This window comes from Homalodisca vitripennis, unplaced genomic scaffold, assembly GCF_021130785.1.
Source record: "Homalodisca vitripennis isolate AUS2020 unplaced genomic scaffold, UT_GWSS_2.1 ScUCBcl_540;HRSCAF=2788, whole genome shotgun sequence".
NCBI classification, from domain to species: domain Eukaryota; kingdom Metazoa; phylum Arthropoda; class Insecta; order Hemiptera; family Cicadellidae; genus Homalodisca; species Homalodisca vitripennis.
This window is the reverse complement of record NW_025776691.1, coordinates 6,319-24,087: the sequence shown is the minus strand read 5'-3', so window position 1 is coordinate 24,087 and position 17,769 is coordinate 6,319. Positions and strand designations below refer to the sequence as shown.

Here is a 17,769-nt window from a genome sequence, read left to right as displayed (position 1 = left end):
ACTGCCCAGGCAGGTGTTGAATCTTAGTGACAACAAACTAACACCTTTTGTACCGGTTATTGTCTGTACAGAGAGTACAAGTTACCGCAAAACGAAAGTACCTGGTACAGAGTAATGTTACAGATACTTTTACGATACAGATACTGTACAAAATTACCGCCGTTCCTGGTACAAAGTACTCAGACTAGTTTAGCTGTAGCAGTGACTGGAACTTGTACCTGAACCATTTTAGGAGCACTCTGTAACGTATGAGTCTAAAACTGGTCGAGTACAATTTGTACTTGGATATTAAAGTACCGGGTACAGGTAAAAGCCAGTTGAACTAGTAAGAACTAACCTCACTTTTCTGGTTTCAGTGTGACGGAAAAATTAATATATTTAGGGTTTAAAAGTGGAATTATTACGTGTATATGTGCAGTACCATGTATTTCTAAAATTAGAATAGTTCTAAGGTTTGAAGATCTTTTTTGTGATTTATTTCAAATATCCGACATAAAGTTTGTTTGTAGTCGAGGACAGAATATTAGATGATCAATTGCTGTTGTATACAGTACGCGTGTTCCTTTTTGTATACATAAACACGTTTTCAGTTTTCTATTAGACATTTTCTAGAATTCATAATATGTTTTCTTATGCCAATGACGTACATTTTGACATTTTCAGCACTACAATATTAAATTTTATGAGGCAGTATGTTATCCAACGTATCTGTTGCTGCATATTAAAATATAAACGTAATATAGAGGCCATTCGTTATATTTTAAGCAACAACTTTCGAGGTTTGTGTGTTAAAACCAGGTTTTAATATTACAGTATATCTTGTTAAACATATTTAAGGTAATAATAAAAAAATGCTTAAATGGTATTGCTAGATATATGATTATTAAAAAAAAGTAAAATACTAATTTAACACTTGTCAATACAACTATATCCAGAATTTGAACATGTAGAATTCCAACGTATTTTATTTGTCAAACTATTCCTTAATTCACAATAGTGGTAGTTTAACTGTTGGCCACCAGGGGAACGCTAATACTAGTTCTGCTCTTGTCCACCAGGTTACAGGCTTAGTTAGTTTATTTTAAGTCTAACAGGTGCCGCAGTTGTAGTTTCTTGCCTGAAAGTAATTAATTATTAGAAACTAAATTTAAAATAAAAATATATATTAGCTTGATTAAAATACGAGTATAACAAAATTTAGTATTTATGACAATATGCTGAATAATTTATACGTAAATCTAAAACAGTTGGCGTTAATTGTTCTGATTATTTACCTTCCCAGGCTCAGATTTAAGAGTAGTGCTGATATAAACAGCATTCTCCGGATTGTTAATGCTACGCTTCAGAGACGGTGATGTCCAAATTTAGGTTATTAAATTTAGAAAGTTGCAATGCAGCGTTCTTCTCTGAATGTTGATTGCAGCTAATAAGATAATGTTGTGTTATTTGCAAATAGGACAATCAGTACGTACCTGTTCTCGTGACTTTTAATACCGATACTAGGAGGTACTGTGTACCTTCAAAGAAATTCGGTTCTAATATGTGAGAACTGTGCAGCATCCATTGTGTGATTACTAATTTTTTGCTATAAGAACGTTCATTATCTTAATAGAGAGAGAGAAAGAGAAAGAGAGAGAGAGAGAGAGAGAGAGAGAGAGAGAGAGAGAGAGAGAGAGAGAGAGAGAGAGGAGAGAGAGAGAGAGAGAGAGAGAGAGAGAGGAGAGAGAGAGAGAGAGAGATAGAGAGATGCTGAGTTAGTTTTAACTAACTGCGCTAGAGGGAATTTAATTTCAAATCCCCAAACTTTTTCAAAAGTAACAAAATTTTTCAGCTATACTAAATATTACTATCAAAACTATATATTTTATATATTTAAAACATTTAAAATACAGAGCAATAAAATCTAACCTATATGAAAGCTTCTCGCTCGCAGACTTTAAAGTAATATGTTTATATATTCATTTATGCCAATGTTTTAGATGGTATATAATATTTACAAGCTGCATTCAATCATTCTTGCCTGAATATTGAATCACAGCTCATAATTTAAAATATGTATTTCTATAGATTTAATGTAATTGATAATTGGAAGATTGGCCGGATTTTTTATAATAAGTTATATACCTAGGAATGAAATTTAAACCATAGCTTTTTATTTACTATGACTATGTTAAATAAGTCAAAAAATACTTCTTATTGCCTCATTATTAGGTCTATAGCCTAAATATGCAACTACAGATACGTTCGGTAACCTACCGTATGTTGTAGTGCTGGAAATTTCAACATGTACGTCATTGGTCCTAATAAGACAGCATATTGTGAAACCCATGAAATCTTGTTACCTGTAAATTGTGATGAAGAAAGACCTATAAAAGATACGACCAACTGTATAAGTGAAGTTGTACCTGTAACTGTATTAAATTGTGATTCTGGGGTAACTGGATTACCGGTGGAAGGAGTAAGCCCAGGATAAGGACTGGACAGTACAAAAGAGGCTTCTATCAGCGAGGCGCGCATCGCAGATGGGTGTGTTTGATAACGAAATTGAGAGGTGGGGTGAGGTAGACGTGCCGTACCTCCCGTCTCAGTTGATCGGAAGTAGTAATAATGAGTAGTCTTTGAAAGTGCTTAGAGTTATCTTTTTGTTAATCGTCATCGAACCTGCGGGTAAGTGAACCTTTTATTTGGAGTCCAGTCAATATTCATTCTTAGTTATTTTGAATAATTTTGGGGAAATATATATTGTAATATTTAAATTTAATGGGAATTTAGGAACTTATCCTTTTGATCTGTGCAATATAAAACTTGTTGGTGCAGTGAGCACATGTATATACAATTTTATGTAAAAATAATAAAAGAGTTTTGTTGTTGTTACAGATGCTTTCAGCAAATATAACAAAAGTAAAGTAAAGTAAAGAAAATTAGTAACATAATAAAATTGAATTTTGAAGATAAATTGAAGTGAAGAATTGCCAGATCAGATTAGAGTGTGAAAGTTTTAAATTTTGAAAATTGAATAAAAGACAAGCTGTAAGAACTTTGTACGTTTTTGGAGTGACGAATATATTACAAGTTTGAATTTAAAAGTTATCAAAATTTTTTATTTTAATTTTAAATCCAGTAATTATTTTCAAGAAGAAGTTTTATTTTAGTTTGAAATTATTTATTTCGAAAGATTTTCTTTTCCTTTTGAAACCTCCACAAAAAGTTAAATTTCAAAGCTAATCCCTAGTGTGCCAGTAAAACGGTACATAAAAATTGCGCCAATCTGCTAACTAGTTTTAAAATGCTAATTAGTTTTGAAGTGAAGAAAAACTAGAACTTTATGATTAGAACTAATTAAAATTTTTTATTTAAATTTGTGAAGGACTAAATGTGTTCGATTTTCATGTAAGAACACGATATGCACAATTTTACCTGCGTATAATTTCCTGTAGGTATTACAAGAACAGGAAGTCAATGCTACTAGTCGCCCATCTTGATTGTTTACAAAAGTTTTGTAAACAATAGACATAACCTCAATGGAACTTTGTATATTAAGTGAACTGTTATTTGAACATTTATTTTTATTTTTAAGGTTTAGATTTTATTTTTATTATTCAACATGGAGTCTGTACATTTAGAGTTAATATATAAGGAAGAGTTAATTTATGAGTTGAGGTTCAAAAGTATTAAAAGTACTGATGGCAATGTAGCCGAACTTAGGAAGACTTTAAGGTCTGTGCTAAAGTTAAAGGTATAATGAAACTATTCTAATTTAAAAGAGATATTGTCATTTCCAGCAGAAGTTAGTCACATCTCTAATGAAGTAGATTTTATTAAATATTAAGACAAGCGAGTATGATGAAAGTACAAGTAAAGTTGAGTTGGTGGTTGCAATGTCAAGGTTAACCATAACTCAACCAGAATAGACAATTTGTGTAAAATTTTCAAGGTTACTCCAGAAAGTAAAATTGTTTTGGAAACTTTAGGAAACAAAGTAAAAGAAATCAAGAAACTTGTTAGTGAAGATAAGTTGACATCTGAGGATGTATTAGCAGTAAATGAAAGTGTGTTGAACTTGAGAGTAGAAGACGAAGTCTTAAATGAGCAGTTAAACCAAAAACCTATAGATAAGTTTACTGTAGAGACTGTCCCTACACTGCAAGTAGCTAGTCGGATGTCTGCTAGTTTTGCTAAACTGCAGAATCCGATTTAAAAATACCTAAAAGCGTTTAAACCGACTAACGGGTTAAATATGTTGAGTTGATGGATTACCTTCGGGTTATGCAACAATTGGTATCTGAAACTCCACTAAATGATAGTGAAGTGTTAAATATTAGCATAGGGTATGCTAATGGGCCATTGTACCAAAAATTACTGGAATACAAGGTAAGTGGCAAAAGTATTGTTGAGATTCATAAAAGTCTGATGAATTTCTTTGTGCCTGTGGGACAAAAGGAAAGCTTGAAGAGGGATCTTGCACATAGATCACAAAAACATAACGAAAGGTTAAGTAGTTATATTAGTAGCATTAAAAAGAATGCTAAGCTTCTACAGTGTGACTCCACCGAGAAGGAGATTGTTGACATTATAAAGGTTGGTATTGCAGCTAATGTAAGAGCAAGATTAGTGTTTTGTGACAATCTGAAAAACTTTGAGGACCTGGACCAGCTATGTATACACGAGCTGAGTGCATAAAACGAAGAAAATAAGATAAGAGAGTCAAACATAACCACAAAAACAGACGACAGCTGGAATTTAAACAAACCCAGGAGAGCAGACGACAGTCAGTATATAAACAAAGGGTTTGTAAACATAACCTCAAATGTCAACAATGGAACGAAGAAGTGTTTTGTATGTGGTAAAGTGAGTCACTATGCTAAGGAATGTTTTAAAAACAAGAAGGAAGTTGCTCCAAGATTTCAAGTGAATAGAATGAGCCCTGAGAAGCCAAAAAAACTTGTAAATCAGGGAGAGGAGCAAACTAATCGGATCTCTCCCCAGTTAAAGGTCAATAAAGTGGACACATTAAGAAGCAGCAACTATTTAAGCGCACTACCAGTAGTAAAGGTGAGTTTCGGCAAAAATAATAGCAGTAAGGCACTTGTGGATTCTGGAAGCAGTTTAACCTTGATGAGTGAGAAGCACTATGAAAAATTATTATTTAAGAAGTTGGTAAATAAGTCCAAAGCCACCGAAATAAAATGTGCTAGTGCTGACAATTCAAATATTGAGTTGACAGGTGAGTGTAAAATAGTCGTAAAAATATACGAGTACACGTGGAAGATAAAATTTGTAACAAAGAACAAAGATAACTGTTATTTTAATTTCAAGCCAGAAAATAAGATAGAGCTATTTGAAAACGCCACTATACTCAATAGTAATGTAAATACAAAAACAAAAGTTGGTTGCCATCAAGCTAGTAAAAGTGTGAAGAAATTATTGAAAGATTTTCCTGAAGTCTTCACGACAAAAACAGGCTATTGACTATGAATTTACACTGGAGGTAAGTGATAAAGAACCAGTTAGATTGAGACCCTATCCTATGTCACCACCTAAATTAAATTAGTTTAGAGGCATAATTAATGACCTGTTAAAGCAAGATATAACTATGCCTAGTGAATCAAACTATGCTAGTCCTACATTTTCGGTAAATGAACCAGGCACTAATAAATCAAGAATAGTTGTGTACTATTCGATGTTAAATGCAAAATTGAATAGAGTTGAGTACCCGATAGGTGATGTGCAAGAAACGCATCATTATTTGCAAGGTGCAAGTGTGTACAGTACATTGGACCTAACAAATAGTTTTTACCAATTAAAAATCAGTGAGGAAAGTAAGCACTTGACTTGTGACTCCATTTGCTTGATATGAGTTCCAAAGAGTGCCATATGGTTTACACATAGGTTCTGGTGTGATGAGCTTGAATAAGGTACTTGATGGTGAAGTACACATATGTTCTGAACTTTGTAGACGACTCTATAGTAAAAATATCGAAGAACATATGGTACATTTAACAAACGTGGTACAAAGACTTTCAGAACATGGCCTGACTGTCAACCCTGCAAAGGTGAGGTTTACGTGTAAGGAGATAAAATTCCTAGGACACCTGATAAGTAAAGACGAAATAAAAATAGACAAGGACAGAACAAAAGCTATTACGGAGTGTGAGCCACCAAAGAATGCAAAAGAAGTGAGTAGATTTATAGGAGCAGTAAGTTATTTCAGTAAGTTCATACCAGGGTATGCAAAATATGCTGCCTGCCTAAATGATTTAAGAAAAAAGAATACCAAGTTTGTGTGGACTGAAGAGTGCCAAGCAAACTTAGAAAAATTAAAACAATGTGTTAGCTACACCAAACTATACTGTATTGTGATGCATCTTAGAAAGCAGCAGGTAGTTGTCTGATGCAAAATATAAAGGAGAGGCTGAGCTGGTTTGTTTTAAGTCTGACAGATGCCGCAGTTATTTCTTGTAAGTAATTTTTTGCCTGCAACTAATTATTAGAAACTAAATAAAAAAGAAAAAAAGTATAATAGTTTGATTTAAATAGAACTATAATAATGTTTAGTATTTATGACAATATGCTGAATAATTTATACTACGTAAAAAACTATTAAATTATGTTTACTTATGGGCCAGTCAATATATACCGATTCTCCCTTCTTTTGACACCCTTAAAGTAAACGTCACAAAGTATTGATCACTGAAATACCGCCTCTCATATAAGTGAACTGCAGCTCATTTTTATTAAAATAAGTATTTATCTTTTTATAAGTGTCAAATTTGTAGGTAATATTTACTCATAGACATTTGCTCACCTTGTTGTTAGAATTATCTTATCGACTATGGCCACATGCTGTCATTATAGTTATTTAAAAAAAACTGTGTTGTTATATCGTCAAAACATTAAAAACACGTTTAAATACATTTTTTTCCACTTAAGAACAATATTTTATATTCCAAATAGAAGTAATATTATAGAAACATTTTTACATACAGCAAATACTCATCCCTCAAGGAACCTCAGTGCTTGAGCGAGAGACAGGGAAGAGTTGCTCAACTGAGGACCCGTCATGATCGGGAGTTACATTTTCCCAGGCTGACACGAGAATTCGGAAGGAGTAGTTTATTGTATTTTGGTCCTGAATTTGTACAATAACTTCCCTGAGTGTATTGAGGTTAATGTATCTCATCAAGCCTTTAAACTGAAGTTGAAATTCTGTTGTAGGATGTAATGTAAAAAAAGGACCTTAAGAATGTTAAAATTTATTTTTCTGTATAATTTAGTTATTATAGTTTTATTGTAAATCTATTTAATAAGAAATTAGTTTTTATGAAAAACTGTAACTGAGAAACGCTCTTGATAAAGATATTTTATTTATTATTTTGTGAGAACAGTGCTATATGTTTAGTAAGATTTAAAGTTTTTAGTGCATATACTGTCATTGACCGAATTACGTAACAACATTTAACTTTAAATTCCTCTTTTATCTCGATAATTAATACTGTTTTATATTATTCCATCGATTGTGTGATTTATAATTCTTCCTGTAAATGACTGTATTCTTTGATAGTAAACTGATTGGTCGAAACAAGGTTATCATATACCACACTTATTTGATGAAAACGGTTAACATTTATATAACGAAATAGAATCATGTAACTTTTACTATTTATCAAGATAAAAGAATATTTAAAGTTAATTGTTACCATTTCACTTGGTCAATGATTGTTCTATACAAAAAAATTTGAATCTAACAAAACATGTAGTACTGTTCTCACATAATTATAAATAACATGTTTTTATTAAGAGCGTTTCTCAGCTGCACCTTTTTCCGAAAAAAACTCATGTGTTATTAAAAAACTTACAAATTTACCATAAAATACAAGAATTATAATAAAACATAAAAATTAAAGATAACAAACACAATGGCAATAACTTCAATATATATATATATATATTATATATATTCTAGCGACGCTCTCACTGTTACCTCTACAGTTGAAGTCCACTGAGTACTCTGGTGACGAATTCAACTCCAACAGTAGAGGTAACAGTGATAGCGTTGCCAGTATAGCTTTCTTCATTTAGTCAAACAAGTTTAAAACACAAAAGAACAAGTCTTCTTTGGAGGTTTTGAGGAAAGAATATTACCATGTCAGAAACTGTTATCAAAGTAAGCTGACTGGATACTATTAGAAAGTAATATGTGCGTAGGAGCCGTATCTCAGCATTCAAGCAAGAATGACTGACTACAGCTTTCAAAATATATCAAGTTGTTCCCAGTCTATCGACGTGATAAGGTGTACTCAAATGAAATCTTTTATAAAGATATTACTTTTAATTCTGTATACGAGAACGTTTGTAATTAAAGCTAAAGTTGTTGTTATATTTTATGTGTTAAATGTACGACAACCAAATTATTCTTTTGACCACTAAACTATAAAATACAATGTCATGTTAAAAATGGTATCAAACCTTTATATATTTATTTTAATGATTAAAATTGTTTCTCACTGAAAGTTACACAACACCAAGGGCGCACCTACCGGCTACAGTGCGAACTAACTCAGCCATTAACCTGGTGGACAAGAACTAAACTATCAATACTGTTCACCTGGTGGCTATTGGCAGAAGTTCATCTAATTTTTTAAATTAAAAATAAATTTAATTAAAACTGCTTGGAATTATTAACTATAAATATATCTATAAGTCAAACGATTTACGTTTGATAGTTAATATATTTCTAATCGATAGTTCATTTGGTGTCTATTTAACCGATTATTGTAGTAAAATTCTCATGTATTTTTTTAGTAAACTAAATTCATTATTTTAATCACATTTTAGCTAAATTCAGTACTTTTATATATTCCAGCGACTCGTCATGAACTCATCGCCATAGAAAACTCAGTAAACACAAAATAATAGTGTGAGAGTTGTCAGAAGAGCTTCCCTCATTTAGTGTTATTTATTTAATAAAACATTGTCTAACATATCACGAAAAATCCAGTCTTAAGTAAACACCGTCAAATAAGTTTTCTTAGGAGGTTTTTAAGGCAGTACATTACAAGGCCAAAAATTGTATTGAATTACCAGGTAAACCCAAATCACCGTTAATTAGACATTCCAGTAAGAGCATAAAATGATGATTATCTATAAATTGAATTATAACAGGAAACAAGTCCTAAGAGTACAGAATCCACCAAATAAGTCTTCTTAGGAGATTGTTATCGTCGAATGGAACTGTGTTATATAACAGGCAAACTCATCATTAATTAGATTTTCTACTAGAGGAAGAGACAACGACCTACGTCTGGGCACTCAGGTAAGAGTTACTGACTACAGCTATAAGATAATATGATAGTGTAGGAAGATCAAACTGGCAATTCCATTAAGAGATTAAGGTTGTGAATGTATTATGTTATAAACATACTACATGTAAATTTAGAGATGGGAATGTTCTTTAATTAAGGTTATAGTTATGTTTGCTCTGTTTTCATATGCAATATGATGTTAAACATCGTATAAATTTATTTGTCAGGAGATCTCACGCACGTAGTATTAATTATGTCATGTTACTAGGTCATGAAGTATTTTTTATTTAAATAACCGTGTGGTAAAACAACATGAAAGAACGATTAACCCTCTAAGAGAATAAAACCTCAAATAAGCCTTCTTTGGAGAATTTTAAGGCCTAACATTAGAAGGATATGAAGTGCATTATAATATAGGCAATTTTAAAACTATACATTGTATACTTTAATACTAATTAACCTTAGTAAAAAACAATTATGTAGTAAAAATGAAGAATGGGCTCAAGTTGTGTATTAAATTTCTACGCTAATAATTTAGTTCATTTTGCTAATGACTGGAAAGTAACCTGCTGTTATTCTAAGACACACTCAGACATTTCAGAGAATTATATGACACTTTCCAACCTAAGTGAATCATACAATGGGTGCTGTACTATCCGCCAAACTCCTCTAATGTGACAAAACATTGTGTTTTTACAGTTGACTATATCAAAAGCCTGCTGTTTCAATGTTTTCTTCCGTAAGGTGGCAGTTATAACTTAACATAATGCAAAGTTTACTGGAACTTTGAATTAATTCACCCAGTAGAGGCTAGGGGGAATACCATGTCACCGGTATCATTTATAAAAAAATCAAAAGGGGGAATTTAAAAGTTAATTTGTATCATAAAACTTGCCAATGATTAACTTGTCAAGTTTTGTTATTGTGTTTCTATACCAAACATTATTAATCACACAATGACGCTGCACAGTACTCACTTATTATTGCCAGATTTATAGAAGTTGAGATTCCGTTGACGTGTAACTAATATTATGTACAAATAAAGTGATTCATGTCAGTGATTTACGTGTAGAGTGAGGGATATTTTATAAAATCACAAATATTACATTTCTGCAGTCGTCTATGTCTACGGCCTAATTTGCAGGGAGTGTCTTTTTTGGGTAGGAGTGACTGAGGTATACGATGCCCAAATTATAACATAATGCAAAGTTTACTGGAACTTTGAATTGATTCACCAAGTAGAGGCTAGGGGGAATATCAGAAAACAACGTAAACATGTTCACAGGTCTCCACATGGCAAGATAACAAATAAAATTAAATGACTTTATTTGGATCACATACATAATGTACAAAATGGCGAATTTAGGGCCGTAAGACATTGTCTTATAATTAACCCCAATACAGTAATATTTGTTAAGTTAAATAAAACTAATATATTTAAAATAAAACAAAATTATATAATAAAGGTCTCTTTAAGACTTTAATACGAATTTGAAGTACTCATACCCGCAATTATATACATATATAATTGCTCACATATATCAATATCACATATATCATATATCAATATAAACATTCATTGGCACCCTACCTGACATCATCATAAGATAAAGTTGAAACGATCGGTCAGATAAATATGTTATTTGGTGTTCATAATTAATTACATGGTAGAAATAATAAAGATACAAATATTTTCTCGCACCGATTTCTTTACTAGTCCTGAATTACTATATACTCACTAATACTGAATACTGGTTGATAATTGCAGTTATTCAGTCTGTTTTTATATATCCATATAACATTACTTTAACACTGTGTTCAAATAATTATGTTTTATAATGTATATTTATTAGCTTATCTTAGTTTTTTTCGTAATATACAATTGTGTTAACGCATCAAAAATATCAAAATTAACCATAAAGTAAAATTATATTTTTATTTCTGTAAAGTATAGTTAGTGTACATGTTAAAATCTATTTATAGAAGCAAATATTTGTATTCCTATATTACGTGCATCTCAAATAAAATAAATATTCAAGGTCACAGTAAATATTTTTTTCTCTAAGGTTCTAAAATTTATGTACAGTATTTTGTAAATGAGAAAATTTAGTTGAAGTTTTGTATAATTTTAGTGAAGAAAACGTTTTATAATCTTTTTCTTAGAAAAACAATATTTGAACCACATTATTTACGGTATTGGTCCATAGTCAATAATAATTTCATGCTTTAAACTATATTTCAAAATAAGGAAATGTCTATGAATACATTTACATACAAATTTGACACTTATGGAAAGATTACAAATTTGTTTTAACAAAGATGAGCTGTAATTTATTTCTACGCGAGGCAGTATTTCAGTAATCGATATTTTGTAACATTTAATTTTCTCTAATATATTTAATGTATACCGCGATCTCATAAAAAACTGATGACAGATATTTTGTATCTAGTAATCTGTATGGTTACAAGATGCAGGTAGTTTCTCGTACAGGTTATTTTACTAATCCCGAAGCTCTCATATCCTTACTGATACTGAAATATTGATATATAGTTGAAAGTAATTCAGTCTGTTTTTATTATCCATATAACGAATTAATGTACGTTTACACTCTTTGCGTTCAAAATAATCATGTGTGTTCTTTTGTGTAGTTAAAATAATTTAGTTTGTCTTGGTATATTTACTTGTTAAATTTATATAAAACATCGTGTTTAAACTGTAGTTGTGTAAAATATAATTACATTTTTAAAATGTATTTATTCAAGTGAGAGATTATTTTAATTTTTTAAGGCTTAAAACTGTTTTAAAACATCAAAAATACACAAATATATTACCATTACTTATAAAGTAGAATTATATTTTATGTCCTTAAAGTATACATATTGTGTGTATTAACAAATATTTTTAAAAGCAAACCTTTGTATAGCCATATTAAGTGCATCTCAATTAAAATAAATATTAATGACAATAATACATAATTTATTTACAGGGTTTAAAAAAAGTGTATTTAATACATGTGAATATGTATATGAAATTTTGAATGACAGGGCTGGACCCTGTTGGCTAAATTTTGGAATTAATTATCCAGGGTAGGACATATATAAAACCAATGATTAGCTTTCCTGAGATCCAAATAAATAGCCAATGTAAATTTATGAGCGTTAACTGAATTTGTTATATGACTTATATGCTTTTCCAAAGACAAGTCGGTTCCCCTACCAGGTAAAAATCCATATTGATTGGTGGAAAATATATTAAATTCTTGAAAGTACTTTAATAATCTTTCTTTAATTAGTGTCTCAAATATCTTAGCCGCGGTGTTTATGAGAGATATTGGACGATATGATGACACCTCCTGGTCATCACCTGACTTGTATACAGGTACCACTACAGCCACCTTAAAATCGTCCGGAACTACGCCCTGTGCAAGAGACTTTTCATAAATGCTGTACAACAATGGTACAAATATATCTATATTATTTTTAACAACTATGCTGCTAATGCCATCTATCCCAGAACTACTCTTATTTTTCATTCCACGTACTACTTTATATATATCCATTACTTCCATATCAAACCTATTCAACAAGACATCAGTTACAGGTTGTTGTTCCTGTAGAAACATGTCACACCCGAATGTATTCATTTTAAGGTTCGGTACAGCACCAACATAATACCTGTTGAATACATTAGCAATGAGAGACTCATTTCCCATTACTTTAACTGGGCAGTCGTTTACTTTTATGCTGCTTATACCTTTATTTTTTCTATTCAATATTTCCCTAACTATACCCCAGTACTTCCTACTATCACCATTACAATTATTTATTAACTTAGAATAATAATTTAACTTTTCGTGCTTTATACATCTATTTACAAATCTAGCCAAATTACTGTACTCCTCCTTTAGTTTCACATTAAGTTTATTTTTACAATAATTTTTTATATAAGACGTTTTTCCAGTTTATAAGATTTATTAAGTTATTAGATATCCATTCCTTACGCTTTTTGTTCCTACTATTTATTTTTTTTCAATGTACAAGATGATTCATAACATATATTGTAGGTTTTATAAAATTCATACAAAGCACTATTTACATCTTGGCTATTTTGAACAGAGCTCCAGTTTGCCACAGCCAGCTGTCTACTCAGCTTGGTATAATCAACATTTTTTACAAATATAGTATTCACTTTACTAACAATAGTGTCCAAGACAATTACATTTAATCCATAATGGTCTGTGATTCCCAGCTCCACAATACCGTGATTAATTTGTAAATTCTTTGAATTTCGTACTAAAACGTGATCAATACAAGAAAAAACAATTATTCATTACTCTAGTGGGCGTATTAATAAAATTCTCATAACCATAGGCTGATATCAAATTTAAATAATCAGTGGCAGAACCCTTATTTTTATCTTTCAATACACAGACATTTACATCCCCTAAAATAATTGTTGGATCATTAGAATTTTTCAAAATATTTTCAAAGTCATTTTCAAACTGTTTATAAGTAAACTTACATTGTCTATAAATACCATATAAGGATAAACTAGTTTTTTACATTATTTATATTTATACTTAAGATAACGTTGATAAGCTTCGCAGTCGGCAGTAAGATAAGGCGGTGAGTGTAGATAAGGGATGCGTCAACGTAGATAGTGACTCCGCCGGCCTGATTATCTGGCCTGTCCTGCAGAAGCATGTCGTAGCCGTCCATCTGGTACCTGTTCTCCTCCCCTCGCTTGATCCATACTTCAGTTAAGATGATAACATTGAACTTTTCTGAAAGGCTGGACAGGTAAACAATCAGTTCATCATAATGCTTTCTCAAGCTTCTTATATTCAAACAAAATACACGCAATGCTTCAAGCTTTGTAAACTGTGTCATTCACAAGCACAGTCAGTTGAATTTAACCCAAAACACCTCACAGTCCACCACCGCCCTCTAGCCTGAGACGTCAACGCCCAGCTTCTTTAGGTCCTGAGTAGAAGATATCCGTATTCTATCCCCATTGTCCTCTTTTCTGACAAATATCTTTCCCTCCCAGGTCCATACATACTTGAATCCAAGTTGTTTAAGCTTTTTAGCATGGAAAAGCAGATTCTTAGTGTACGGAGTCAGATGGTCGTTGACATATACATTAGTTTCTTGTACATCACTGCAGAAGTTTTTAGAGTTAAGTTTGGTTTTCTTACTTTTTTTCACTACTGAGTCTCGTTTCTTCCTATCAGAAAATTGCACTATAATGGGACGTGGGCCTCTGTTCCTTTTAACTGGAATTCTATGAGCCGCCTGTATATCTGTTTGATATTCAATTGGCTCATGTATAAAATCGGACAAATTTTGAATTATTTCCAACATATTTTCATTTGTTTTTTCCGGGATACCTTCAATTTGGATATTCTTGTTGCGATTATATTGCTCCAAGCATTCCAATTGAACCTGATAATTACTCAATTCCTGCCTGAGAACAGCATTTTCCTGTTTTAACTCATTGTGTGATTTTTCCAGGGCATTGCATTTAGAAGTAAATTCCATCAATTTACTCTCGTATTCATCTATCTTACCAGAGCAAAATTCCACAGATGTCCTTAAGATCAGATAATTGACTTGTAAATTTACTATCATATTCCCTAAACTGAGCCTTTATTGTATCTTCCATCTTTTTTAAGAAATCATCGTGAAGCTTCGATATCATATCTTTTGATAGAGGACTTACTTGTGCAATTTTTGCATTTCCAAGATTCCCGCCTTTTCTGTCCCATCCTGTTCCATGTTGTTTCAAGAATATCTGCACATTGAAAATGGTAATTTGCAGTGCAGGATGAACAGACAGCACACTCATCGGCGTCAGGCAATGGGTCCGAGCACAGTCCACAATCACTCATGATAACGAGATAAGGAGCTCACTGATAATACGTCTGCTCGCGGTGACTGCCAGCGACCAACTGTAATTGAATACCTAGAGATGTTCAGAGAGTCAACCAGTATGTGAGTGTTATCGCTACGTTTGTACTCACTTGAGTGTTGAATTGCAGATAATAATTGAATACCTAGAGATGTTCAGAGGGTCAATCAGAGTGTGAGTGTTATCGCCACTCTTGATAACATTACTAGATGTTACTGCGAACAAAATAATATCTACTGGTATAAACACTGATTAACCGATTACCCCTACTCTGATAAGTAGAAACCCCGCATTTTCCGTGTTGGTAACGTTTTTAAATAGTGGGTATTTTCCTGTATAACTGCATAGAAAAGACTTTTTATTACTAAACTTCGAACATTCGAAGGTACAAATGCATTTTTAAACCCTATATAAACTACATGAATTATAGGAACGAATGTTTATACTTTTGAGATTGATTTAACATGGCATTATTAATTGCTGCTTCCATAAATAGGAAAGCAGCCCCTAGAAGAGATAGGTTGAGAAATATCGATGGGATTAACGATTCAAAATTATAATAGTTTAAAATGAATTTTAATAGGATGATTTGATAATGATATGTTTAGATCAATAACACGTGTGTATTGCTCGTTACGTAAATTGATTGTTTATCATCTCAGCGTGTAGGACTATTAAAAACTATTTACAGTTATTCCGTGCGAAGTTACATTTAGGATTTTTTATTATTACATTGTAATAAATAGTTAAAATTATGGAACAATGTGAGAGTTGCTGTTAGTGTCTAAAAAATAACCGTGAGAGTGTTCTTGAGTACAATTTTAAAATATTTGACTCACTATACTAGTGAAGTTATCATATAACTAGCACTTATTCACGGCTTCGCAAGCAATGTACTTCCGAATAACAGGGACGACACAGGAGTTTTCAAACCCTATTTACTGAATATTACAGGATAAAATTAACCTAAGCTCAAACACAACAAATTAGGTAACCAATAATAATAATTAGTTTAATAATAAGAATATCTACAGAAAACAAAGAATTATCCATCTGTTGTTGTAGACAATTTAAGACAAAGAAATTAAATTAAAAAGGAGGCATATAGATTCATATTATACTCAGACCTTCTCGTTTCCTTTATTAGGGGGCCACCTCCTGTCGAGATCCATGAGGAAGACTTTAGGGCACTATTCTCAAGTCATTTCCCCTCGAAAGAAGGGGAAGCCAGCTCTGAACCAGTGTGGGATATTTTCAATGCCATATTAACTAGTGAAAAATATACATTCCCTGAGTTCCAGGCTATAGTGACATTGTTCATAATAAACATGTGGATAAATTGGCAAAGCAAGTAACAAAATGAGGACCTGAATGCATTAACATTAATATAGCTTAAGAAAACCGATTTTACAAAAATAAACTCAGAAATCTGCTTGTCTCGACAGAGAAAGCTCTTTGGTAAATCAACAAAACCTCAACTATTCATATAACTTATCAAGTGGAAGAGAAAACGACATAATAAACACTTTACTATAATATTTGAAACGCTGTGAGCTGTAATTCAACGTTCATTTAAAAACTACTGAATATAGCTTTCAAATAAAGTATAAAAAATTATAAGAGCATAGGATACTTATGATACAAGCAAAATAAAAATGAATAAGTATTAAGAATACTACGGTAAAATCTGCCGATGTTTTTCTAATATTTATAATTTGCTTAATCTTTTTTCTATACTTTGCACTGTTCACCATGTACATTTTTTAAATATGAGAATTATATTATATTCCTCGTTCAATTTTATTTAAGATAGTTTTGAAATTTTAATTGAAATACTGATATTGTTCAATTTAAAAAGAATTATACGACTACAAGAGCGCCCCTAACAGCCGCAGTCCAAACTAACTCGGCCTTCCAACTGAACTGAACTAGCAATACTGCTGGCATCCAACTTAAATCGTTGATATTTCCTATCATAACAATTAAAACTAAACACAGGAAATAAAGTTAGGTTGTAGGCCCATGTAAAGATTTATTATAATATTTTGTATTATTGATTCATGTCACCGGTATCATTTTATTTACATAATTAAAAAGAGGGATTTTAAGTTTAAAGGCAATGATTAACTTGTCAAGTTTTGGTATTGTGTTTCTATACCAAACATTATGAACCACACAATGGATGCTGCACAGTACTCAAGTCTTATAGCCAAATTTCTAAAAGGTGAGATTCTGTTGGTGTGTTATGATTAATTGTGTCACATTATTATATCTGAAAAAATAATCCCTCTTATAAGAGTAAAAATAACTAATCATTGCTTTAATATTTTTCATGCTAATGCTCATGTGATTCAACCTAATGAAAATCATTCCAAACCAAATTTTGAAATTAACGTAAATCTAATAAATGTATGGAATGTTGAAATCGCATGTCAGCTAATATAATGAAAACACACATAAACCGGATTATACTAAACGGTCCAAGTACGGTACGAATCCAAATTTATCCTTTCTTAAATTTATTTCTTTGTCAAAACTTAAAAAATTCAACACAAA

The 17,769-nt window shown here is 31.6% G+C and overlaps 1 protein-coding gene across 1 annotated transcript in view; it reads right to left on the bottom strand.

Annotated features, from left to right (window-relative positions):
• Positions 1 to 15,080, bottom strand: part of LOC124370841 (extensin-2-like) — a 50,486-nt gene extending 35,406 nt beyond the window's left edge. The window contains exons 1-2 of the mRNA XM_046829142.1: positions 15,025 to 15,080; positions 13,883 to 14,094 (exon numbers count right to left, since the gene is read on the bottom strand). Coding sequence (XP_046685098.1) covers positions 13,883 to 14,094; positions 15,025 to 15,080 — 268 coding nt within the window. The remainder of the gene's footprint in view (positions 1 to 13,882; positions 14,095 to 15,024) is intronic.
• Between the last annotated feature and the right edge of the window lie 2,689 nt (positions 15,081 to 17,769).